The sequence below is a fragment of the Dermochelys coriacea genome, chromosome 2 (genome assembly GCF_009764565.3).
Source record: "Dermochelys coriacea isolate rDerCor1 chromosome 2, rDerCor1.pri.v4, whole genome shotgun sequence".
Lineage (NCBI taxonomy): Eukaryota > Metazoa > Chordata > Testudines > Dermochelyidae > Dermochelys > Dermochelys coriacea.
In genome coordinates, this window is record NC_050069.1 from 160062166 (window position 1) to 160089668 (window position 27503).

The 27503-nt window shown below is 40.2% G+C and overlaps 1 protein-coding gene across 5 annotated transcripts in view; it reads left to right on the forward strand.

Moving 5' to 3' along the window:
* Window positions 1-27503, forward strand: part of MOCOS (molybdenum cofactor sulfurase) — a 394513-nt gene that overhangs the window by 352602 nt on the left and 14408 nt on the right. For all 5 annotated transcript variants that reach the window (XR_006279147.1, XM_038388277.2, XM_043508593.1 and 2 more), the window contains 4 exons: window positions 2689-2770; window positions 9589-9713; window positions 10355-10454; window positions 21036-21162. Coding sequence is in view for 4 of the 5 variants with exons in the window: in XM_038388277.2 (XP_038244205.1) it covers window positions 2689-2770; window positions 9589-9713; window positions 10355-10454; window positions 21036-21162 (434 nt within the window). In the remaining variant the exon portion in view is untranslated. The remainder of the gene's footprint in view (window positions 1-2688; window positions 2771-9588; window positions 9714-10354; window positions 10455-21035; window positions 21163-27503) is intronic.

A 27503-nucleotide genomic window follows, 5' to 3' on the forward strand; every position in this document is an offset into this window, starting at 1 on the left:
GATATGTGAACTTATTGTATCTGTGGTTTCTAAGAAACATATTTTAAGTTTGTTATGCCCGTTTTTCCTAAGCTACAGGTTTTCTGGCTAATGTTCGTTATATTCACCACAAAGCTTTTTCATATGCAAATTATAATAAACATTAGTCATATTAAGATTATATTTGATAAACCAGTAATACAATTTTATGTAAGCTTCTTTGGAAGTGAAAGCCTATTCTGTCTGGGCCTAGCTCCCATTGACTTGAAAGACAGCACGAGCAGGTCCTCAATTTCAAAAAATCTATTGCATGTTATGAAAATAGAATCCTTCTTGTCTTGCCTCTGTTAAATGCAGACAGCCAAATTCTGGTTGCCATTGAGCTGCTGTAAATATGGAACTATTCCATTGACTGCACCAGACTTGTTCCTGATTACACTGGTGTAAGTGAGAGGAGAACTAGATTGAGAGTATGCTGCTGTGAAAGGCCAATTTATCTCTTTCCATTTCAGCTAACAGAGTCAGCACTACTCTTAAAAGTTGTGAATTAGTTTGTCATTGCACAGAAGCAAGAATTTTGAGTGTTGTGAAATCTCTTTAAAACATTGGAGTAGAAAGATACTAGCAAAATTGTGAAACTAATTACACTTTATAGATTTTATTCTCCCTTCGATGCTCATGTGTACTGCCAGTAACATTAATAGGAATTACGTGCACATGCCGAAGAGAGAATGCACATGAATAGTTTATATTTCAGTATGTTGAAATAGCAGATTTCTAATTTTTGCCATTGACTCAAAAGAGTAGCTTTAAAGGCAGGGTTTTTTTCTTTATTACTAATACTGTGAACACATCTGTGAAATTTATTATCAAGCAAATGACCATGGAGAATGCCAGCTTTTACAGTTAAGTTACTGGCAATCTTCCAGCTTTTTTTCTTAAGATGGAATAAAGTTATAATTAGCAATATTAAACTGACCTAAATATGGCTGTAAAATGTGTACGTTTCAATCAGAGTATGATATACTGGCTGATGTGTAAAATCAATCACCTATAAAACCCTGAGCCCCCATCTGAGGAACTTGCATGTATGCTCTCTGTTAAGAATTGTTTTTATAAATGATTACAGTTAAACACACATAAAGTTCAAACCTTCCTTATTTTCTTCCAAGTGAATGACACTGATATTTTTTCCATGGGGGATGTGGGCGGAATAATCATACAAGGGTGTTTGTTACACTCACAAGATAGTAATATTTGACAGTTTTTATCTGGATTATTGCAACTGGGTTAAACCGATTTGTTGCTTACATGTTTTGTTTTCCAAGTGTGTCCAGCTTTTCTTCTCCCATCTTAATTAATAGGCAGCAGGTTTAATACAAACAAGAGGAATTAAATTTCACACAACAAACCTGTGGTACTTATTGCCATGGGATATTGTGATGGCCAAAAGTATAACAGGGTTCAAAAAAGAACTAGATACATTAATGAAGGATAGATGCATCAATGGCTATTAACCAAGATTTGTCCAGGACGCAACTCCATGCTTGGGTGACCCTAAACCTTTGACTACCAGAAGTCTGCAGTGGAAGATGAGGGGAGGGGGATCACTCCCTAATTGCTCTGTTCTGTACACTCCCCCTGAATCACTGCTACAGGAAACAGGATACTGGGCAAGATGGACCATGGTCGGACCCAGCATGGCAGTTCTTATGTTCTCTTATCATCTTTATCATTCTGTGCTACAGCAATACCACCAGTCAGTCAAGTTTGGGATGATACTGAAGTTAACAAATACCATACACCTTTCTCTTTTGAAATCTTGTATGTAGAACAGAATTGTGGCATGGTGAATCTGAGTTAAACTTCCTTACTCTTCAAAATAAAATCAAACAAATCCATTTTTGTCATATCACAGAATTAAGGGGAACTGATTCTTGTTTTATTTGCACTGGCCTAAATCAGAAGTAACTTCAGTGAAATCAAAGTACATTGATGTAAAGCAAGTGTACATGAGATCAGAGTCTTTTCTGCTTTATGTAGAAGTGTATATGGAGAGCAATAGGGTTCACTGCAGCCAGATAGTAAAATGCTTTGTTGGCCATTTAAGATTATTGTTTTCAATTAACAAAGAGCAGTACTGTACGGGTTTTTTTCTGTTTCATAAATTAGTATATCATGGCCCTCCTCTCAGCCCATTGAGCTTTATTATACTGTTTAAATGCAAAGATTATGTGTGCCCCTTTACACAGCTAAGTAATTTGTGAAACATATTTCATTTTTGAACACCATGTTTCTCTTTTTAAAATGTGTTTATTTCCATTCTTTCTCTCTAAGAATGGCTATACTCATATCCTGATTCACTAAGGATAGTAGAGCTATGATAAGCCTGTCCTTTCAACATCAGCCATGATTGCTGCAGAAATTTTGTGCCAATCTCCATGTAAGAGATACACAGGGAATAAAGTTACTAAAAGCTGAAATTGTATATTAGTTAATGTGGTTTGGGTACCAAGGTCATCCAAAGCCTTTGTTCTTGCATTATCATTTGGAGCCACCTGCAGGCAGAGAATATAACTCTGTCAAAAAGTGAGCAGAATTTGTGTGACTGCTGTGATACTAAAGAGTCAGGGAATATGTACTTTTTTTTCATAATATATGATTCTGCCCAAATACTTAATTCTTATAATTTGTTCTTAATACATAAAGGAATGGACCCCATATCCGTGCCTCTAGAGGAAAACACTGGAAGAGAGATTCAGATTGGTCAGAGCAAAGTTTGTGCACACAGGTGAGTGAGAACAAATACACTAGAAAGTTCTAAGCTGATGACCTTCTGCAGGGATAGCTCAGGATGACCATAATTGGAATGCAAGTTCAAGGGTTATGTGAGAGTCCAGAAGATATCAGCGTAAACAAAATAAAACAAGAAGAGAGGAAAAAAAGTTCATTGATGTAATGAAACAAACAGCAGAGTGGATTAGACTTCTGTGGAAAATTTAGCACACAAAGCAGATCTGATAAAATAAATAAAAATCAGGTTTAGAGGATTTTGCAGCCAATAAGTTAGGAAAGATTTGTCTGGTTTGCCCTCAGAAAACTATCAATAAGAAAAATGTGCAAGTATCCTGTACATTTTCACATGCTATGTGGCTGCCCCAACTTGGTATATGGTTTCTGTTAAATTACTGATCTGTGCTGATGTTAGTAACTTTTCCCATTTCACATTGCATTGTCTCAAATTTTCTAGACCCAGCTGATTTTTTAAATAAATTTTCCATATTCACAACAACTCCTAATCTTATTTTGAGCACAAATGTTGCTCAGTATTCAGTTATACTTCTTTGAAAAGTTATTAGTGAATATGTTGAATAACATTAGCACCAACTCCCTATAGTACTCCGTTTGATGCATTGTCTTTCAATAAGATATAACACTGCTATTATTAATAACTCTGTTTCCTATCTGTGAGCCAAGTGTTTATCCATCATGTGGTATGATTATCCATAAAACAAATATTTCTCCAACATCAGTTTTCTGATTAGCTGTGTACTGAATGACTTGCTGACATCCATGTTCATTATCTACTGCATTCCATTTACCCACCAAGTCTGTTGATATGTCAAAAGAAGCCATTTGATTACAGTGGGTAAATTTGAGTAACTTGTGCTTCACCGACAGTTATTTACTGCACTCTGTTTCCTCTCTTAATTTGTCCATGGTACAGTTATTTTATAAGTTTTCAGATATTTTTCGGAGTTCTCAAGTCCAGTGTAGAGGTCAAACATGCACATACCACAATTACTGTACTTCCCTCTTGAAAGACTGGACCCACACTAATCTTCCATCAGGCCCTGAGCACTGCAGGAATTCCAAGATTTTTCTGATATTTTCTTTGATACAAGTTTATTTTCTCTACCCCTCTAGCACTTGCTTCCCAAAACAGCAATAAGTTGCCATTGGACCCGAACGCCTTCCTATGGGGTCATGATGGTAGTTAGCATGTCCCCCAGTTAGCAACTTCTTGCATGCCAGATTGGAATGCTGCCCCACTGCTGCTAAGGAGAGAAGAGGCTCTTTTCTCCCTCTTTCCCTCTAGTGCACACCCCACAGCAGCAGAGAGGTTTTTCCCCTATGTCATAGTTTAACATTTTGGTTTTGTGGTAAACCCAGGACAAACAATTACAAAAGGGGGGTAGTAATTAGTCCCAGGGAATTAAAAGGCTCCTCCCTATCCACTGAGGAGAGAGAACCATGGGGCAATAAGGTTCAGCTGGAAAAGGGGTTGCTAGGGAACCAAGTAGGTTCAGCTGACTCCAAATACGTGGGACCTTTTTAAACCCTCCCCTGGGTGGTAGGAGGGGGAGAATGAGGGAGTGAGAGGAGCAGGGAATTTGCCAGTAGGCTGTTTGCAGCAAGACACCAGACCTTCCCGGTAGGGAGGCTGCACTCGCTCCCCAGAAAGGAAGGAAAACAAGCACAAGGGACTGACTGAGGAGAGGAGTAGCAGGGCCCTGTGCCACCTATAAGGATTTGCCTTGCCCCAAACCTGAATCTCCAAGGCTAAAAAGGACTGAGTCTACTGAGGCGAACAAGGTATTTTGCCACATGTGGTGTCAGAAGTGGGATATGGTGAGTGAGTAAGGCTCTGTGGCAAGCCATCTCAGGGCAGGGTAAATCACAAAAAAAAATGGAGGATGTAGTGAAGGCATTGATACAGGCCACTGCGGCCCAACAAGAGGCTACCAGGGTGCAGATGCTTGCCCAGCAAGAGTCACTGGACTCTGAATGAAAATCGGCATTCTGGTCCCACCTCTGCTGGACATCTTGTGCTTTGGGCAAGTCACTTTACCTCTTCGTGCCTCGGTTTCCTCAATGCACGTGAGTGTTGTGACACTATTCCACTAAAGTATGTTTCGCACGCAGATGTTATGATGAAATGCACCATATGAAAAAAAAAAACTACAGATAAAGACCTAGTAAACCTGCTAAATGAAGGTAGCCTGATTTTCAAAGGTGCCAAATGCTAACAGCACCCATGGACTTCATTGGGATCTTCCATAGATTCACAGAGTCACAGAATTTAAGGAATTTAGATTTAGTCTGTCCTGGGTATATTGGAAGTCATGGCTTTTCATACAGTTACCCTATATTAAGACAAATAACTTGTGTTTGACTAAAGCATATCTTCCAGAAAGGCATCCAATCTTGATCTGTAGACTTCAAGATGGAGAATGCATCCCTTCCCTTGGTAGTGTGTTCCTGTGGTTAATCACTCCCACTGTTAAAAATGTGTGCTTCAGTTCTCCTTTGAATTTATCTGATTTTAGCTTCCAGACATTGATTCCTGTTATGCCTTACTCTGCTAGATTAAAGAGCCCTTTAGTACTCTCTGAAGGTACTTGCATACTGTAATAAAGTCACCACTCAATCTACATTTTTATAAACTAAACAGATTGATCTCTTTCAATTTCTCACTTTAAGGCATTTCCTCCTCAAATCATTTTTGTAGCTCTTTTCTACATCCACCAGAACTGGATGCATGGTTGCAATATCAGTCTTACCAGGCTTCCTGTTCTGATATATAATTTCAGCTTTTAGTAACTTTATTCCCTGTGTATCTAATACATTGATTAATACACCACATTTCTGCAGCAAAGCTGGGAGTGCATGACGGGATAGATCACTCAATGACTGCATGTTCTGTTCATTCCCTTTGAAGAACCTGGCATTGGCCACTGTTTGGAGACAGGATACTGGGCTAGATGGACCATTGGTCTGACTCAGTGTGTCCATTTTTATGTTCTAACTGGGGAGGTTTGGGGTAAGTGACTGGCCATAGTTCCAACTCAGAAGAAATGCTTGAAATCAATAGAAATTTACATGAGGACAGATTGTCCTAGCCAAATTCTGCTTTCAATTATACCAGTGTAAATTAACTTCAGTGGAGTTAATCTGGATTTATGCTGATATAGCTGGGAAAAATATGTGGCCCAAATCTATTGTACAGTCACCAGAAGGAGTTCCTTGGGTATGTCTACATTTGAGCTGGGAGGTGTGATTCACAGCTTGCATAGATGAACCTGAGCTAGTTCTGCTTGAGCTAGTGCACTAAAAATAACAGCTTAGCCAGGGTAACACGGAGAGCAGCTCAGACTATCCACCTGAGCTCCTACCTGCCCAGACCCCCCACAGTATGTACTCTGGCTGCTAGCCTGAGCTGCCGCCCATTCTACCCTGGCTACACTGCTATTTTTAGTGCACTAACTTGAGCAGAGCTTGCACGGGTATGTCTACACAAGCTGGGTACAAACCAAGAAGGCCAAGAAAAGCATAAATGGTAGCAAAAGACAAAGAACTGGTTAAAAAGCAAAACAAGGTGAATGCAGCTTGTTGTGGGGGAATGTAAGTGGCATCCCACTGGAATCAATATTTAAACTTTGGCTGTCCTTGTTTTTCAGTCTATAAATTACCTATCTGGAGGGACCAGGTGTAAAGTACTGAAGCTAAATTTGTTGATGACACAATAGTGGTATGAGTAGTGAACACAGGGCACACAGCAGATAAAATTTGGAAGAATTAGGGCCCATTTTATAAATTGCTGACATGCGCCAAATGAAATATAATGTTGACAAATGTAAAGTAATACTCAAGCAAAATAAACACACGAACAAAATGAATGGAATTGAACTACAGCAGAAGGACTTTGACAGGGACCTTGAAGAGACAATGGGCTTCACTCTGAAAATGTTTAGACAATATGGGAAAGCAATTTGAGACCAAGCAGACTCAGAAAACAGAAACTACACAGTGACATTCGATGAAATACTATAATACAATATAGCTGTAGCTTTTCATCTCAGCCACTATGTGGTGTAAAATACTTTAGCTATCTAATAAAAGAGGGCCACATTTTGAGACATGTTTATGCTGTAGTAAGGCAAATGTAAGCCCCAACAGATCATTTAGAGCACAGGAGATCAGGAAGGGGGCTCTTAGTTGCTCTGTGGGCAGGAGGAGTTTGAGCAAGGAAAAGAACTTGTGTAAATGAACTCTCCACATCCCACCATACTGCAGCAGCCCTGCGTGTTGGCCTTAGCTTCTTTCTCCCTGCCACTGGGGCTGTTGAGGATACAGAGGTTATTACTGCACTTATGAGAACATTTTCAAAATGAGTTTGAAAGTCTAAGGAATTGCTTACATTCACTGTGAATCAGGAAAAGAAGTCATGACAAGAATTTACTGTACATATGTCATAGCTGTTTACTGGTTTAAATAACAACCATGTGTGCTTGTGAAGATAAAAATGAGTCACAGGCCATGTGCTAAGATGAAAGGCAATTTTTACCTTCACATACCTCTGCCTTAAGACATCAGAAAACATGAAATATTCAAGTAAACATGACACATGTTTCACCCTCATTAACATGATTTTTCACTGTTTTCACAAATAGTGAGATTTTTTCACAGCTCTGTGACAGACACTTAAATATATATAGCGAAGCAGTCAGCTGACGTTGATGTGTACAGAAAACAGCAAAAAGGACCCCATTATAGGGTGTGGGGGAGTGGGATATAATTAGGCCAGAGCTTGAAAGTTGTAGTAAAATCAGAATTCAAGTAAATTGTGCATCTGGAAAACTGGGAGAACAAGGAAGAGAATTGATATTGATGACTCAATAATTTTGACCTGTTTTGGCTAAAATCTTTTCTTTCAGTATGTTCTTCAGAATTCCAGACATCAGCTGAAAAGAGATCTTAGTCCTGCTTCTGATCTCACTTATATTGGCATTACATCAATGTAGTTCAATTGAGTGTGCATATCTTTTACAAAGACAAACTGCCTCCAAGCTCAATCCCAGAATTTAGCATCTTTTGCTGTGGTGACTATTTTTTATTTCACAAAGTAGATCATCTGCATTCAAAATCATCTTTCTAGATAGAAGAAACAGCAAGCCGCCACAGGACCAAAAACACACTGCCATCCTCCTTCCAATAATTCTCCCCATTGTCATGAGGGCACTAATGGTTAACAGGGTGTCTCCGTGGCCTTTTTGACTTGTGAGAGAGAATCCAGAAGCCATTCTATGATTAATTATCAGAACTACAGGTGAAGGAGAAAATCTGCCCACCAACCCTGAAGAATACCATCGTGGAATTAGTACTAAAGGAACCATTTGATAGCAACCTCTCAAGCTACCATCTTGTTTCAATTGCTGTTAGTTTATGTACTAAGAACATGGATTGAATTAGGCAGTGGGCAACACTGTAACTGATGGATCATTTAAAAAATTCTTACTGTCTGGCACCAGGGGACAGAAGTAAAGGCAGCTGTGATTGTGCCACTGAGTTACAAAACCAAAAGCGTTCAGACTCCCTTAAAACACCTTTCTTGTCTAAAATACTGAGATTAAGAAGCTTTTTATTTGAACAATTTACAACACAATTGAGGCTCCCCTAATCATTTCTTCCTATTATTTATTATTTTGTTATTTGTGTTATTATAACACATATGTAATACAAACAACAATAATGATGATTAATCAACCTATCCTTTACACCTTTTAAATGCATATGTGTAGCGCACTGAAGAAGACGTGCTACATTCATTTAGAACAGAAGCTTCCACATAATGGTACACAGAAAACTGACTGTTCACTCTTGGTGCTCGCTCTCCTCCATATTTCCATCAATAATATTGCATTAAAAGAGACTGTGATTAAATATTGTCCTAACATTATTTTTCCATATATGCAATTGCTGTTGTTGCCACAGGGAAGCTGTGTGACAGTGAATGGGAAGGGCAGTGCTATGATGTAGTCTGTGCTATGAAAACACTTGAGAATGCTGATTGATATAGATTAATTAGATGTCATCGTTAGATAAATACATTTAGTCCAGATTCATCAAAAGGATGAGGTTTCTGTAACTCTTGTGTAACAGCTGGTGGGATGGCAAAGAGATCCATAATTCTAGATGGACTTGTTTGCTTTCAAAAGTTCAGGTTTTTGGAAAATTCTAATCCAGGCCCCAATCCTGTATACGTGTATGTGAGTAACATTATACACATTATGGGACTACTCATGTTAGAGATCTATCTAGGTTTCATAGACATGGTCAGACTGCATACTTGCATAAAATTACTTATGTACATAAAGGTTTACAGAATTGGGACCATAGAGAGGACAGCATTACTAGCCATATGTTTATAAGTATTTGCAAGTACTGTGATGCAAAAAAAGGGTCATTTGTAGTTTGTCATACGTGGATTACTGTCTCTCAGAGTCAGTGCCATGATTTTTTATAATTATATAGAATTTCTATCTCACAGTAAGTTATATAAAATTGAATTATGTCTCATCAATAATGAGGTCAACACTGACAGAATTCCAGCAAATTTGGGAAATATATTTGTGCATAATAGTGCTTCACATCTCAGCTGTTTCATTCATTAGTGTTATAATGGATGCTGCATTCTGGATTGAAACCGGCAGAGCAGATATCTGATTAAATATCTCCACCAGCTGTCCTTAGTTTTGCAAATGAAGGTTTTAGCAGTCAGATTATTGCTTAAATTAATACTAATCACTTCTCTCCCCCTCTTGATAGAGTACAAACATATGACTGTGGAGAGAGACTAGCAGAATGGTTCTCTGAATTACTTGGTCGCCAGTGTCACCTGATCAGGCAGAGTTCAGACTTCAAAAGAAATGCAAATCAGAAACATGAAAAAGGTACATCAATTTGGCATGTTTATTAGAAAATAGATACTCCAGCTCAGCATATTAAAATATTAGCATGACTCACATACTTCATGCTGAATGAAAAATCCCCTCAATGAAGAGGAGTGGGAGAAGTCTTGAGATATTAAATCCAATAGGCAGCAAAGGGTACATATATGCTCATACTCTGCTATGCTATTCCTCTGTCTGCATATGAGGAAACTTTATAGATCTAAGTTTTTGTTCCCCCATCACCTTTCCGTCTGAAAATGTTATAACAATTAGAAACATGAAAAATCTATTAATATTGAAAATATCCTTATGCTGAAATTCCTTCCTGAACAGAATAAATTTAGAAGAATGTTTAGAAAATCCATATATATTGATTACAATTATAAAATTATTCCACAAAAATGGGAGGGGGATATCTTCTCAGCTGTATCTCGATTCTAAAATACATTGTATCCCTATGAGTCTGAGAGGATCCATGCTTCTAAACTTAATAGGATAGAATCTTTCCTTAGCAACTGAAGTCTAATGAATAATTTCTTTAATTAAAATGGATAAAGTCATTGGGGTGAGGAGTGGGGGAAGTTACCAGTATGATAGTCATTGTTTCTAACAATCATTTTATAATGGTGTATTGATTTTAGGTCAGGCTACAACAGTCTCACTTTCTCTTGTGAATGAAGCACAATATCTCCTGATAAATACAGCGAGTATTTTACAACTGAAAGAGCAAATTACTGAAAGGTAAGAGCCCCCTCTGAGGTAGCCTTTATATAGAATCATAGAAGTGGAAGGGACCTCGAAAGGTCATCTAGTCCAGTCCCCTACACTCAAGGCAGGACTAAGTATTATCTAGACCATCCCTGACAGGTGTTTGTCCAACCTGCTCTTAAAAATCCCCAATGATGGAGATTCCACAACCTCCCTAGGCAATTTATTCCAGTGCTTAACCACTTTGACAGGAAGTTTTTCCAACTTAAACTTCCCTTGCTGCAATTTAAGCCCATTGCTTCTTGTCCTATCCTCAGAGCTTAAGAAGAACAGTTTTCTCCCTCCTCCTTGTAACAACCTTATATGTACTTGAAAACTGTTATCATGTCCCCTCTCAGTCTGTGGTGTTGGCATCCAAAATCCTGTCATAAGAAATAAATACCAACTTATCTTTGATAAATTTGAGATTTTTACTTTTCAGACTTTGAATCAGAGCAGGACAAACCATGGTCCTATCCCTTCCCACTACATCAGCCAATGGAACTGCCTGCCACAATGAGAAAAGCTCCCCTTTGCTGGTGAAGCTTCACACTGCCCCAGAGGTCAGTACTGTGCCTTAATGGCACAATCTGGCCCTAAGAATGGAAAATGTCAGAAAATCCACCATAAATTTAAATTACTGCAGCATTATTTAATGGAGCCCACTCTAGGACTACTAGGGTTCATACTTATTCATAATGGACAAGAGAGAATCTGTGGGCCAGGAAAACGCAGTGGCCATTTCTCTCACCTATATTTTTTTATTATCATCATTAATGACATACTAACAGCATGCTAGGTGGCTTGCAAACATGTAAAGGTGTCATTCAGAGCAAATGGAGGGAGAAGGCTGAAACTAATCAGAAATCAATATGTGAATGACCACTGGAATTTGGCACTATGTTAAAGCCATGCATTTTTTGTTTGTTTTTTTTAAATATATGCGTAAAACCAATCAGTAGATCTCACATACGTGTCAGTTACAATTTCCAAATTTACCATTTATTTTTCACAGGGTTTCATCAGGACAAACCCTAAAGCTGTTTCTTCTGAATCCTTATTCTGATCAAGCAGTCAATGACCTCAGTAAGAGTTTGGCCAGAGCAAGGAATGAATAAAAGCTGAATAATAAGGGTCCCTTTATGCAGAAGACCTGACTCAGAGTATTAATTAGTTTAAGTAGGAATTCTGTCTAAAAATCAGTGGGAAGATATAGGCCAAAGACTTAAGGATTTGGTTCAGCACTTTTTTCTTCCTCTGTAAATCTAGGAAAATGATTGAATTGTTGACAAAATGTCATTACCAGGAGTCTGTGTTTTCCTTCTTTCTTATTTCATGCTTAACATTTTTCACACAAAAATTGATATGCTAGTCCCTCTTAGTGACTAAGTACAGAACTATATAACCTCTTTTTGAAAAAGGTTGACTGCAATGCATCCGATGAAGTGAGCTGTAGCTCACGAAAGCTTATGCTCTAATAAATTTGTTAGTCTCTAAGGTGCCACAAGTGCTCCTTTTCTTTTTTTGAATTCTTTAATAATATTTTATATTTCAAAGGAGATGATCTGCTCTCAGAGCAAATACTCTTTAAGACAATTTTTATTTGAAAGCATCTTTAAGTATTATTTCAGGTTCTTGAAAACCTTTATGAACCCTGGGTCAGCAAATAGCACTATTTTGAGAGTAGCATATGGTTCCTTTAAGTTCAATAGAAATTCTCCCTACAGTGTCTCTTTTAGGATCACATTTATCCATAACTCTTAACATGGAAAAGAAGGCAGTTAATAGCCATATGATATATTTGTAATATACCTACTTTCATGTCCCCTCTAGTGTTTTTCCAACAAAGTTCCTTAGAAAACAATTTCATCTGTTTGCAGAAGTCAATGGATGAATTGCAATTAAAATTGTGTCCTTTACAAATATAAATCTCAAACTCCTATATTAACATTTACCACAATCATACTCAGCTACTGACCTGAAAGTTCAGGTTAAATGACTGAACCTAATCTATCTGTCAGTAATCTACAGAAAAATGCAACACATTTTCTTGTCAAAAAATCTGTCTGCAGAAATCTGTTAGGAACATGCCAACATCTAAGCTGACAATATGTTTTAAGGTTCAGGCAACAAGTTGCTCCAATTGCTGGGAACAAGATATTAATTAGATTTCTCATCTAGGATGCAAGACTGCACAAGATAAGTCTCTTGAAGGATCACATGTTAAACTGAAAACATAACATTTCTTAATACCCTTTGAAAGTCCTTGTCTCTTTACTGGAAAGCTGAATGTTCAGCACAAAAGAGTTATTTTGTCATTTGTTGTTAATTGAATGTTGCTATATTCTTACAAAAATGGGGAATGAAAACAGAAAACCGAGCATTCTGTCAATGACAGGACAGACCCTTAGAATCTAAATGCTAAAAGCTAATATTGTTGGTTTGTTTTTACAGTATATCACTAGGACTAGCTTTCCTCCCTAAGTCGCACTTTGAATTCAATCTTCTTTCGCCTCAAGCCTCTGCCCAGTACTGCCCCACGCTACTTCATTGTTCTCATTTCCTCCCCTTTCCCACTTCCCTGCCTTTCTTCCTAACAAGCCTCCTGCTTCCTATGCATGGAACTCCCTCTCTCTTTCCTTGTTGACCAGCATAGGTTGGAAGAATCCCCCGCCCCATTCCACCATGCAGAGCAACTTTATAAGGGTGCTGAGAAGAGAATTTTAGCCCAAGGGTGCAGCACCACTCTGTAGCTGCTCCTAAATCACTGGATGGTAACTTTCCAAATACTGAACTGCATGATTTATTTTCAAAAACCTATACCTGCAAAGTCTGTATTAAAATTATTTTTCCCCCTGGGAAACAGTAATTAGTTTCTTTACATATAGGGTTGTTTTATTTGATGAAAATTGGTTATACTTTGTAGACACTTTAAGTTTTCAATTCAGTTTTAATAGTTTTTCTTTGTTTTTATCTTTCCAATGTAAAAATGAATCTTTCACTTTGCAGACAGCTCTAGGGAAGTGATCTAAAACAGTAACTGCAATTTAATTAAAAATAAGAATGTAACACAATGCTGCAGAATCATATCCCTGAGAGGCATCCATCTCTCCGGTGTTATTGTTGCTGACTCCCTCCCTGAAGATGGACAGAAAATGCCATTGTCTGACCTAACACTCTAAAGTTTTTTGGTTGAAATATGCACTTGAAGATGCACATAATTATTTTTAGTTTTGTTTATTAAATAAATGTAATAAGAGAGATGGACCTGAACTAAGATTCTGGATCCAATCTCTGGATTTCTAATTAGCCAAAATGGAAACCTAGATCTGAATATTCCTAAAATCCAGCTTCTGTCTGGCACTAAACTATATTTCATGTAATTGCAAATCCTTTAGTGTGCACTAATTATTGGGATGGCCCCCATGAACTTGGTAAGACACCCATATTCTCTGGATTGTTCAGCATTTCCTAAGCAGGACATACAACCCACTCCTATGCCATGGTCCCATCTCTAATGAGACAGGGACAACAAATAAGAACCATAGATATGTTGCATTTTATGGAGCATTAAGCAGAATTAATGAAGTTACTATGTAACTCAGTGAATACGCTTTTCTTCTTTAGAAAAAAATATCTATAAGTGTTCTAGTTTATGGGTCCCATGCCAAATTTTCCCCCTCCTCCAAGTGATGAATACATGAATGCCAGCCCTTCCCCATCCCTTCTGCATCCCCAATAACAATTCTCCTGTTTGCCTCCTCCCATCTAATTAAACCTTCCCATCTAGTGCAGTGACAAGTGCAATCCCTCTCCACTGCTAGAATTCCCCCACACCCTCTCCACAAACAGTTCTACATATAGCCACTCGTTTCATAGATTCGTAGATACTAAGGTCAGAAGGGACCATTATGATCATCTAGTCTGACCTCCTGCACAACGCAAGCCACAGAATTTCACCCACCCATTCCTGCGAAAAAAAGTCCTCAAATCATGGTTTAAAGACTTCAAGGAGCAGAGAATCCTCCAGCAAGTGACCTGTGCCCCATGCTACAGAGGAAGGCGAAAAACCTCCAGGGCCTCTTCCAATCTGCCCTGGAGGAAAATTCCTTCCCGACCTCAAATATGGTGATCAGCTAAACCCTGAGCATATGGGCAAGATTCACCTGCTAGATACTACAAAAAATTCTTTCCTGGGTAACTCAGATCCCACCCCATCTAACATCCCATCACAGGCCATTAGGCCTATTTACCATGAATATTTAATTACCAAAATCATGTTATCCCATCAACCATCTCCTTCATAAACTTATCGAGTTTAATCTTAAAGCCAGATAGATCTTTTGCCCCCACTGCTTCCCTTGGAAGGCTATTCCAAAACTTCACTCCTCTGATGGTTAAAAACCTTCGTCTAATTTCAAGTCTAAACTTCCTTGTGGCCAGTTTATATCCATTTGTTCTTGTGTCCACATTGGTACTGAGCTGAAATAATTCCTCTCCCTCTCCTGTATTTATCCCTCTGATATGTTTATAGAGAGCAACCATATCTCCCCTCAGCCTTCTTTTGGTTAGGCTAAACAAGCCACATTCCTTGAGTCTCCTTTCATAAGACAAGTTTTCCATTCCTCGGGTCATCCTAGTAGCCCTTCTCTGTACCTGTTCCAGTTTGAATTCATCCTTCTTAAACATGGGAGACCAGAACTGCACACAGTATTCCAGGTGAAGTCTCAACAGTGCATTGTATAATGGTACTAAAACCTCCTTTTCCCTACTGGAAATAGCTCTCCTCATGCATCCCAAGACCTCATTAGCTTTTTTCACGGCCATATCACATTGGCGGCTCATACTCATCCTATGATCAACCAGTACTCCAAGGTCCTTCTCCTCTTCCGTTACTTCTAATTGATGCGTCCCCAACTTATAACTAAAATTCTTGTTATTAATCCCTAAATGCATAATCTTATACTTCTCACTATTAAATTTCATCCTAGCACTATTACTCCAGTTTACAAGGTCATCCAGATCCTCCTGTATGATATCCCGGTTCTTCTCTAAATTGGCAATACCTCCCAGCTTTGTATCATCTGCAAACTTTATTAGCACACTCCTACTTTTTGTGCTGAGGTCAATAATAAAAAGATTAAATAAGATTGGTCCCAAAACTGATCCTTGAGGAACTCCACTGGTAAACTCCCTCCAGCCTGACAGTTCACCTTTCAGTAGGACTTGTTGTAGTCTCCCCTTTAATCAATTCCTTATCCACCTTTCAATGTTCATATTGATCCTCATCTTTTCCAATTTAATAATTCCCCATGTGGCACGGTATCAAACGCCTTCCTGAATTCTAGGTAAATTAGATCCACTGCGTTTCCCTTGTCTAAAAAATCTGTTACTTTCTCAAAGAAGGAGATCAGGTTAGTTTGGCACGATCTACCTTTTGTAAAACCATATTGTATTTTGTTCCATTTACCATTGACTTCAATGTCCTTAACTACTTTCTCCTTCAAAATTTTTTCCAAGACCTTGCACACTACAGATGTCAAACTAACAGGCCTATAGTTATCCGGATCACTTTTTTTCCCTTTCTTAAAAATAGGAACTATGTTAGCAATTCTCCAATCAGATTCATTAAAAATTCTTGCTAATGGGCTTGCAATTTTGGGTGCCAATTCCTTTAATATTCTTGGATGAAGATTATCTGGGCCCCCCTATTTAGTCCCATTAAGCTGTTTGAGTTTCGCTTCTACCTCAGATATGGTAATATTTACCTCCATATCCTCATTCCCATTTGTCATGCTACCATTATCCCTAAAATCCTCTTCAACCTTATTAAAGACTGAGGCAAAGTATTTGTTTAGATATTGGGCCATGCCTAGATTATCCTTGACCTCCACTCCATCCTCAGTGTTTAGCGGCCCCACTTCTTCTTTCTTTGTTTTCTTCTTATTTATATGGCAATAGAACCTTTTTACTATAGGTTTTAATTCCCTTTGCAAGGTCCAGCTCTACTTGACTTTTAGCCTGTCTCACTTTATCCCTACATGTTCTGACCTCAATAAGGTAGCTTTCCTTGCTGATCCCTCCCATCTTCCACTCCCTGCATGCTTTCTGCTTTTTCTTAATCACCTCTCTAAGATTCTTGCTCATCCAGTTTGGTCTACAACTCCTGCCTATGAATTTTTTCCCCTTTCTTGGGATGCAGGCTTCCGATAGCTTCTGCAGCTTTGATTTAAAGTAATCCCAGGCCTCCTCTACCTTTAGATCCTTAAGTTCTTCAGTCCAATCCACTTCCCTAACTAATTTCCTTAATTTTTGAAAGTCAGCCCTTTTTGAAATCAAAAACCCTAGTTGCAGATTTATTTTTGTTAATCCTTCTGTTCAGTTTGAACTGAATTAGCTCATGATCACTTGAACCCCTACAACCATTTCTTCTGAGGTCCTCACTACTCACCAAAACCAAATCTAAAATGGCATCCCCTCTAGTCGGTTCAGCAACTACTTGATGAAGGAATCCATCAGCTATCGCATCTAGGAAAATCTGAGCCCTATTATTGTTACTAGCACTCAATCTCCAGTCTATATCTGGGAAGTTAAAGTCTCCCATGATCACACAGTTTCCATTAGTACTTACTTTATTAAAAACATTAAAAAGGGCTCTGTCCATATCTAAATTAGTTCCCGGAGGTCTATAGCACACCCCAGCACTATCCCGGGGAGGCTCTAATAGTTTTCTTCCCCAATGCAATTTTTGCCCAGACGGACTCTGTCTTATCCATAGCATCGCTTCTTATTTCTTTACATTCTACCTCATCATTGATATACAATGCTACTCCACCACCTTTACCTTTATTTCTGTCTTTCCTAAACAGCACATACCCTTCAATACCTGTAGTCCAATTATGACTACTATTCCACCATGTTTGTTATCCCTATAATATCTGGTTTCACTTCCTGCGCCAGTAGCTCTAGTTCCTCCATTTTGTTTCCTAGGCTCCTCGCATTGGTGTACAAACATCTTAATTTTTGCTCTTTGGCCTCGCTCACATTCTGTACCCTATTGGGCACAGTCATTCTACAGCCAGTATAACCTATTAGACTGGTATCCACACTGCCCTTCCTCCTTATATACATTCTCCTACCCACGGCTGTATCCTTTCTTACTTTGTTTTCTTCCCTCTCAATGCTAAAATCCGGCATGGAGATTACCTGGACATCTCCCAACCATCTCCCCCAAATTCATAGTTTAAAGCTCTTTTAATCAGTTGTGCCAGCCTCCATCCTAGAAGTCTATTTCCTTCCCTACTCAGATGAAGTCCATCCCAAGAGAACTGTCCTCTGTCCATGAATGCCTCCCAGTGGCCATACATCCCAAAGCCCTCCTTATAGCACCACTGTCTAAGCCATCTGTTGATAGTCATAATCTTGTCACACCTTTGTTGCCCTTCTCGAGGAACCGGCAGAATCCTACTAAAGACTATCTGAGCCTCGATTTCCTTAAGCATCTTCCCCAGCCTAGCATAGTCTCCCTTAATACTTTCCAGCGAGAATCTAGCCATATCATTTGTTCCCACATGAAGGATAATTAGGGGATTCTTTCCTGATCCCTTTAGGATCCTTCTCAACCTCAGATCTACATTCCGTATCTTAGCACACCCTTCTATTCTCTGGATCAGCTCTGGTTACAGCCCGAACTATTCTTCTCAGTAAAGAGTCCCCAATCACATAGACCTGCCTTTTCCTGATGATGGTGCTATTCTCCAGTCTATCCCCTGTTCCCTCAGGCTGCAAATTCTTTCCATTCCTATTCTCCCTTAAGAAAAGAAGTACTTGTGACACCTTAGAGACTAACAAATTTATTAGAGCATAAGCTTTCGTGAGCTACAGCTCACTTCATCGGATGCCGAAAGCTTATGCTCTAATAAATTTGTTAGTCTCTAAGGTGCCACAAGTACTCCTTTTCTTTTTGCAAATACAAACTAACACGGCTGCTACTCTGAAACCTATTCTCCCTTGTAATCCTCTTCAACCCATCCTGTATCCTCCTGGGGCTCAGATTTTGTGTAGTCTCCGTTGACTCTTCCCCTTTTCCTATAAGACTAGCTGCTCTTCTCTTCTTCCTTGCCCTTCCACCTTCAGTGACTACCTGCTGAGCCCCTTCTTCATTTTCCAACTCTGCAAACCTGTTCCTAAGCTCTATTTCTCCTTCACTAGCCCATCTTTTCCTCTGCCTGGTTCTTTTAGTCACATGCTTCTACTGACCACTTTCCTCACCCAGTCTCCCCTCAGAATTTCCCAGTCCTGCTTCCATCTGCAAGTCTGAGCTTTTCCCTTCAGATACCTCATGTGTTTGCTCCATAATCTGCTCAAACCCCTTCCTAAACTCAACCAGACTTTCCATCTGCATCCCCAAACCTCGGATCTTTTCCTCCATCAGCTCTATCAGACAGCATTTCATGCAGACAAAACTCTTACCAGGTCCCCCCTCCGGGATTATGTACATACCGCAGCTTCCACATCCAGTCATCCTCATTGTGTCTTCCACGACATGATGGCAGTCACTCCCACTGCATCCTCTGTATCGGTCATCGCCTTCCCATCTAAGTCCTGTTAATCTGGGAAACACAAACCACACCAAAGCACCACCATCCCCAGCAAAAACAAACCCCAAACAAGCACCACAATACAAACTCCCCTTTCAAATTCCCACTCAAACGCCCCTGTTTACAGCTCTGTTTGCTGGCTCCTGTGCCACTGCAGCTTTCTAAATGTATGGGCTTCAAAACAAGATCAAGAGAGATGGTGAGCCACAAAGAATCAGCAGGAGCATATGCTATTAAGTGGAGGAGCACTGACCCCTAGGATAGCAACAACTATCAAAGCAAAAAAGAGATTATTCTCTAATTCCAGAAACTGGAAACACTGGCAGCAACAAGGTTTATTGCTTTCTCTGGTCCAGCACCAAGACCCTGTGTTGTGCAGGGCCTTAATGTGCAATAAATAGCACATCCCGCCCATACCGAAAGCTGGCTCTGACAAAGTGTCATACTTCACATATACATGTACTTCCACACTTTTTTAAAATGTAAATGTTCCTTCACTCGATGCCCCCATTCATGCCCCATCCCAAACACAGGGAAGAAACCTATGTAAAATAATTGCTTATTTATGACAAACTCATTTCTTCCCTTATCAGTAGCCCAGTGTCAATTTTTATTGACTCCCATATGCTGAAGTTATTAAAAAGAGTGAGTGATATGCTGTAGTATTACTATGGAGAATTTTGCCCCCCAACAACTAATGCCTGGACTCTCTGCAATACAGTAAGAAATCTAGGGTTTGGTAATGTTGGGGCCAGGTTGTGTGATTTGGTGTGAAAATCTACATACACATGTTTATTAGTATGCGTATTTGTCTCCTAACGAAAAAGCCATGCTATTTTGAATGAAACAAGCTCATTTTTTAAAAACAAACACATCAGTTTTACCAAGATAATTGCTTGAAGCTAACAATTTTTGTAGAAGTTTTTTTACACAGTTTTCCACCATTTTAATTAAAATACAAAACAATTTATAATATTTTCTAATATTTTCCTAAAATATTTTTCGAAAAGAGAATCCTCTCTGTATCTCCAGGCTTCTGTCTCTATTTTGGGTGACAGTTCAAACTCCTCAGGTCTCAGGTGGTGGTGTCTTTTGAAGTAGCTTATGTACATCTGAGCTTAGACAAAATTAAATGGCCCTCACATGCTTAGGAGTAGTGGAGCACTTGAGAGAGCATTCTCTGAAAACCCTAAGGCTGGCCTGTTCTTTCCACTCGCAAAGTTTCCACTTTAAAAATGAAAGAGAGGAGTGAGATTTCCAGGTTATAGCCAGCTTTATGAAATTTCTATGCTATCTGCCACTCTGTCTCTCTCACATACACACGTTTGCACATGCACACAAACGCAGCACACTCACACACCCATATGCTGGCAAATAAAACACTTGTAGGGAGGTGTGGAAATCTTCACCCGTGGATTTTTTTTTTTTATGTCTGCCACTTGGTGCAATCTGATGCGTTCCAAAAAATGTCAGGGATAAATTCTCTCTCACAACATTCTCTTATTAGTCTTGTCACATTCACAGGCCACTGAATGTCCTCTGAGTTTCCCCCTGTATTCGTTCTGTTTCCTCTTTAGTTAGATTTAACCAGCTATTTGATCAGATACCCAAAAGATCCACAAATGCTGTACTATAGCCCTTCAATACAGTAGCTAATGCTGAAATTAAATTACAGTGATCCTTCCCTGGTGTGCATATTTATCATTGCAGTGCCACCTACTTCCATATCTACCCTTTTAGTTCCAGTTTACACCTCTCAAAATGCCTCCTAGCAGACTACAATTTGTATTCAAATAACTGACCCTTTGTCATAACTTCTGTAATTATATTGCATTTTAAACATGTTCTTAACAATTGTGTAGAAGAAAAATCTTATTGAATAAGATCAGCAACTAGATATTCTAAGTGATTCAATAATTAATGCAGGCTAATTAGTATGGTTTATTTTCTTCTGCTCTGTGAATTTTTGGGACAGACTGGAGGAGCCATTACAAACTGAGGAACTAATCCAGCGCTTCCGTGCCAATATTGTGATCAGTGCAACAGCATCTTTTGAAGAAGAGGAGTGGGCTGAGATTTCCATTGGCGCTTTGCGTTTCCAGGTACAGTCTAACTTCAGTAGTACTTTTCTGTTATAAAGCATTCTGACTTGAAAACAGAGCAATTCTTCACAAAACTTAGGCCAGTTCTAAACTACAAACTTATGCCGGTATAACTATATTGCTCGGGGTGTGAAAAATCCACCCCCTTAAGCAACCTAATTATACCAGCCTAACTCCCAGTAGAGATGGTGCTACATTGACAGGAGAAGACCTCCCGTCAACATAGCTACCACCTCTTGTAGAGGTGGATTAACTATGCCAATGGGAGAAGCTCTTCTGTCCATGTAGTAGCATCTTTACTAAAGCGCTACAGCTGTGCAGCTGTCCCACTGCATCGCTATACATGTAGACAAGCCCTGACTGTGATGTAAAGGCAGGTTCTGTCAAATGTTGTCATTTTTTAAATTTCACCAAATCACCAATTTCCCTTTCTAAATGAAAAGCATTTTTCACCACCAAGAAAAGTTCTTCTTGGCAGTTTTTGAGGCAGAAACCTTTGCCTCTTATTTTCATTAAAAATGTATAGATTGAGGCACATCCACAGAATATTTTAGCCTAGATTATGAGAAGTGACCTTAGATTTCAAATGCCCTAATTTTGGATGTTCACTTGAGCCATAAGATACCTCAAAATGTGTACCCAAATCAGAAGCCATTTTTGATATTTTGGGGCCTTCATATTCTTTTAAAAAAGCAATGAAGACATAGTTTTTTCACAGTTTGATTTTTAAAACACCGCTTGATTTACAACTACATTTTTTACTTAGGAGTTTTGCTTGTTAGTAAATATAATATGAATACTTTAAAAGTTAAAATTAAGCTAAGGGGTAAGGTGTATAATCATGAATTTTCACTATTTCTTGTATTTCTCCTTGACACCATAGTATCTAGGTATCGTTTTAATTCCATGAATCAGAATTTTATAAAGTCACTATTTAGCCCAGTTGGTTTTTAAGTTACACACCCTTAGAATGGGAAATAATTACAGTAACAGTTACCACAGTGGCTAAATGAAGACATGTTAATGACAACCACTGCCCAAATAAAAGTTGTGCTGGACCAACACAACCCTTTCACACAGTCACACACAAAGTTCATCAGAATTGTCAGACACCTTTACAGCTGTGTCAAGCAGCAAGGGAATCAGCCTTATCAGTGTTCTAAGATCAGCTATGGGCTGCTCGCTGTGTGAAGGAAGCAAGGCTGAAAAGTGCTGTAGCAACAGTAGAGGCAGCAAATGGAAGTTGTTCCCACACAAACACCAAGTGACAGCCGCAGAGAACATAGGATAAAGAGAACTTAGAAATGTTTTATACAAGCCACTGCTAAGATATGCTGATTTCTATGGCTTACAACCTCATAAGTATTTTGAGACACTGGGGTTGCCATCTTGAGCTGTCTGCATATGTGTGTGAGAAGGGGTTGGGGGTGGGGTTAAATTGTATTAACCTCCTGTGTACTTTTCTGGATAGTGCACTCTATTAGATAACCCACTGCTGGTACACCAGCTCCACAGAGCCCTTTTGGTTGGGACATTTAGTGGGGATTGCGTGCCTTGTTTTTGGTGCATCTCTTCTCCCTCTATATAGTTGCATGAATGGAGATTACGGGCACCTTTGACTCTTGGGCTACGCAAATTGGGTGCAAGCTGTAGCAGTTATCTAGAAAAGGATCTTAGCAGTCCAAATCTTAATCGTATCAATTCACTCAGATTGTCTCTTCCTATTCTTATCAATGTCTTTTTTGTCTTAAAGAAAATCTTGCCATCTTTTTGTTTTCTTATTTTTAGGGCTAGCAAAAGAAAATTAAATAATCAAGAGCTTGTTTTTGTTTCATCATTTATTTTAGCATTGAAAGAAAAGATCCTTAAATTCTACCATTGAATTAGTTGCAATGTTAGATAATATTTCATCAGAACTCATTCACCCGTGCCTAACTAGAACAAGAAGCAACCTGGGCCTTCCCCCAAAACTTCAACTTAAATTTCTCTCAGGTTTTAAAAATTTTTCACTTCTGAACTTTAGCAGTTTTCCTGGTTTCTTTCTGGAATAGTGAAATTAGAGATGAATACAAACCAAAACTGCAGGGATGAACTTTGCGGAAAAAGGGTTCAGCATTCAGATCTAGATTAAAATTGGGCAAATGACCTCTACCTTTGTAATGAGCCAGACAATGACTCCAGGTCCCAGCAGCCCCACTCGCCACCCTGCCAGTGCACACAGCCCAGGCACTACTTCACACACTGTCCCGAGGGCAGGGGCGAAAATAGAGCAGGGGCCAGGTGGCTGTCCTGCAAGGAGTGGAGCTGCTGGGGAATTTGAGGTCATCCTCCCCCGGCCATACTGAGCTGGAAGACCTGCTGTTCCCCATTCCTGCAGGGTAGCCGCTTATTTCCCGCTGCACTCTGTGGCCCTTGCTCCTGGGCTGCCTCCTGCCTCCCTGGGGCTGCGTGTGCAGGGGCATCCTGGCAGCATGCACCAAAATCTGGCTGTGCTCTTGTGACCAGGGAGCAGTTCTCTTTGCAAAAAGCTTCTTCTGATCAGTCTCCACTGAAAACCCGGCAGTCTCTCTGATAGCATGCAGGCAGACCGGTATTCAGCCGACAATGGGTTAACACTGATCTGAGCTGTTGCACACAAGGAGGTGTGGCTTCCTTTTGCAATAGAGTGCAGTAGGACTGCACTACAGATTGTCAGCACAGAGAGGACTAAGGAAATTGGCCCAGGGAACTCTGGGATACATCCAGAGGACTTCCAGGACCCCAGTCAAACTGGGGCCATGTGCACACAGGAAAGCAATAGGGCTCAGAGCCTATGTCCCACCTGAATATGAGTTTGGACTGTCCAGCCTTCGAGGGTCCTGGGACGCTAGATTCAAGCCCTAGGTTAACACAATTGTTGTGTGGACACAAGGGGGGTTAGGCTTGAGCCCAGGCCAAGCCTGGGCTTAAATTGCTCTGTCGACACCCTAAGGGGTCAGAGGCTGGTTGGAGGCTGGGCCAGGAGAAGGTTTTGTTCCTAGAGGCCATCTCTTACCAAAATATGGTAGAAAGGCTACTCCCCTTGTATTTCCAATCTGGATGAAATCAATGAGTACTAGTCCAGTTATGCCTCAGATAAACAATGAACCTTTTGGGATCCACCAATCCTCATCATTATGATAATTTTGTTAATATTTGTATATAACACCATAGATACACATCACTAATGTAAACCTTCAACAAAAAAGCTTCAAAAACAGACTCCAACGAGAGACTGCTGAATTGGAATTAATTTGCAAACTGGATACAATTAACTTAGGCTTGAATAGAGACTGGGAATGGATGAGTCATTACACAAAGTAAAACTATTTCCCCATGGTATTTCTCCCTCCCACCCCACCCCCATTGTTCCTCTGATATTCTTGTTAACTGCTGGAATTAGCCTACCTTGCTTGTCACCATGAAAGGTTTTCCTCCTTTCCCCCCCCCCCCCCGCTGCTGGTGATGGCTTATCTTAAGTGATCACTCTCCTTACAGTGTGTATGATTAACCCATTGTTTCATGTTCTCTGTGTGTGTGTGTATATAAATCTCTCCTCTGTTTTTTCCACCAAATGCATCCGATGAAGTGAGCTGTAGCTCACGAAAGCTTATGCTCTAATAAATTCGTTAGTCTCTAAGGTGCCACAAATACTCCTTTTCTTAATGTAAACCTTGTGAGCCATGCCTAACGCAACCCTATGCCTAATAGAACATTAACTGCCAAGAAAATACTGCACGACCAGGTTAAACCAATGGATCAAGTAATCCTTGTGACAGAAATCTGGGTTGCATTTATGATATTTCGTCAATGAAGAAGCCAAGTGTGAAGCCTTAGGTAGTGATCCACATATGCGTTGAACATTGATTTGTTTGACTGGTCCATATCTATACGATATGTATTTGTAGGAAATGTATCACCTGGAACATAGAAGTGACTTGTTCACTGTTCTGCTTAATGATGCTGATAAATGTGTGGATAGCAGAAGTGCTGATGCTGTCATGAAAATAATTGCCGTTTTCCTGAGCTCAGTGCACTGTAAAAGGAAGTGAGGCAATTGTTTAGCAGCTTGTCTACAGTATGTACCAGATGGAAATATATGACTTGCCTTTGCTTGTCTGAGCCCCTGTTGTTCTTCGCTCAATTAGCTATAATAAATATGAGACACATCAAGTTAAGAAATTTCTTTGTGAGTTAAAACACTTTACAAAGGACAGCCTTGACCTGCGGCCAAATAATTTTAGAATTATTATTATTTATTATTTATACTGCAGTAGTGCTCAGGAGTCTAACTCAGGACCCCATTGTGCTATGTATTGTAAAAACAGAGAACAGAGTTACATTCCAATTTAAAGTAGAGATTGTCTGAAGCAGCAAAATTTTCAACTGATCTTGATATCAAACACTCCCAAACTTAAGAATATTTGGAGCTGGGGTTTTGATTCTGGATGATCGCTAGTTTAGAAATATTATACCTGAATGATTTTAGAAATTTTAGCCTTTGTCTGCAACTTAAATGGACTTTTCCAACCTCTGGTAAATCCTTACTTGGAGTTGATGCAAATATTGATGAAATAACAGGAGGAATAATGTTCATGGTGCTTGATGGGAGTGAAATGGTAGCAGAAGGTGCTACTGCACTGAGACAAAGCAAAGCAGAGAAAAAAAGTCTCCTTCTTCGAGTGGTGTGCCTGTGGATGCTCCACTCTAGGTGTTGGTGCTTCCCTGCACCAGAGAGTGGAGATTTTTCGCAGCAGTACTCGGTTGGGGGAAGGGTGTGGCACAGGAGTTGTCTTGTGCAGCTGTTGGAGCCTCTTGTAGTATGCGTTCCCCTGACCGTCCCTCAGTTCCTTCTCAACTGTCCTCAGCTGCAGACGGCGCTCCGCGACAGTGCTCTGCTTGATACTTTCTGGGAAAAATAAAAAAGTTACAAGTTACATAGGAACTTCTTTTTAGTCTATACTTAGTTACATTATTTAGTTCCTTTTAGTGTACACATAGTTATATAGCTTCATTAGTTCCTCTTAGAGGTTTTTCTTTCAAGAAAAAGAGACTTTTTCTCTCCTTTACTCCCCATTTGGGAACAGTTTCTACAGTTTACCATTACAATTAACCCTTATCTCTCGAGAGGCGAGAGAGGCTTAACTGCAGTCATGCCGGACTCCACAGGATTTAAACAGGGTGACTCCTGTCGTGAACAGATACCAGTCTCTGACGGCCACACATCCTGCATTCTCTGTTTGGGAGAAACTCTCATCTCCCAGAAATGCATACATTGCACCAACTTAACAATAAGGGCAAGACGTGACAGGGTTCTCCGCTTGAAAATGCTTCGGCTGGAGAAGTCCCTCCAACCTCCTCAAGAGACATCCTCCGGGGAGTCTCATAAACCGAGATCCCTGAGCTCTGATAAGGCTCCAACTTCCAAAACTGTCAGGAAGCGAGCCTCGACTTCTCCAGCAAGGGCCTCTCACAAAAAGAGAGCTTCCCCAGCAAGGTCTTTACCCTCAGTGCTCCACTCATCTAGAGTGAGCACTTACGAGGCACCAGGCTCCTCCAGCACCGTCCCTCAGCGGACCCCTGCTGAGCCCCAATGTGCAACACCGGAGTTGAGATTCAAGTCCCTCCACGGCACCGACTACCCCAGTGCAGAGTGTGGCACAGACAGCGGCACCACAATCAATGCTGCCACCACTGGCACTGACCCAAGACTTGCTGCCGCCTAACAAGCCGAATCCAGCACTGGTTAGTGCTACAGTCAACCGCAACCCCAAGGCAGGACCAGTGCAACTCCTGCATCCTGCTGACATATCAGTCTCTTTGGCACTGCAGTCACCACTGCTCAGCACTGAACACTCCCTGAGCTACATGGCACGGTACCATCCTTCATCTCCTGCACCACTCTCCATGCATAGTGGCGAGGAAGGAGATGTGCAGGACAGCTGCTTCTCCTCTCAACATTCATCCCCATCACAGAGGAGACCTACATGGAACGCTATGAAGCCTAAGCCTCATCCCTCTGAGCACTCACAACCCTGGTATGCACAGCACTGGCCTTACCCATTATCACCTTACCCCATGCAATGGCCACAATGGGGTCCTTAGCCCACATACCAGAACCCTATTCTGGTCCCCCTTCCCCAGCCACAAGAGGTTCCAGAGTACACCCATCATTACCACACACAGAAACCTCTGACCCCCCCGACACAGAGAGAGAAGAGGAAGAGATGCTATCACCAGGAGACGTGGACGATTCACCACCTGCCCCGCACTCATTTTCCACACCAGACGAAGCAGTGATGCCATCTACCTCTACGACACCA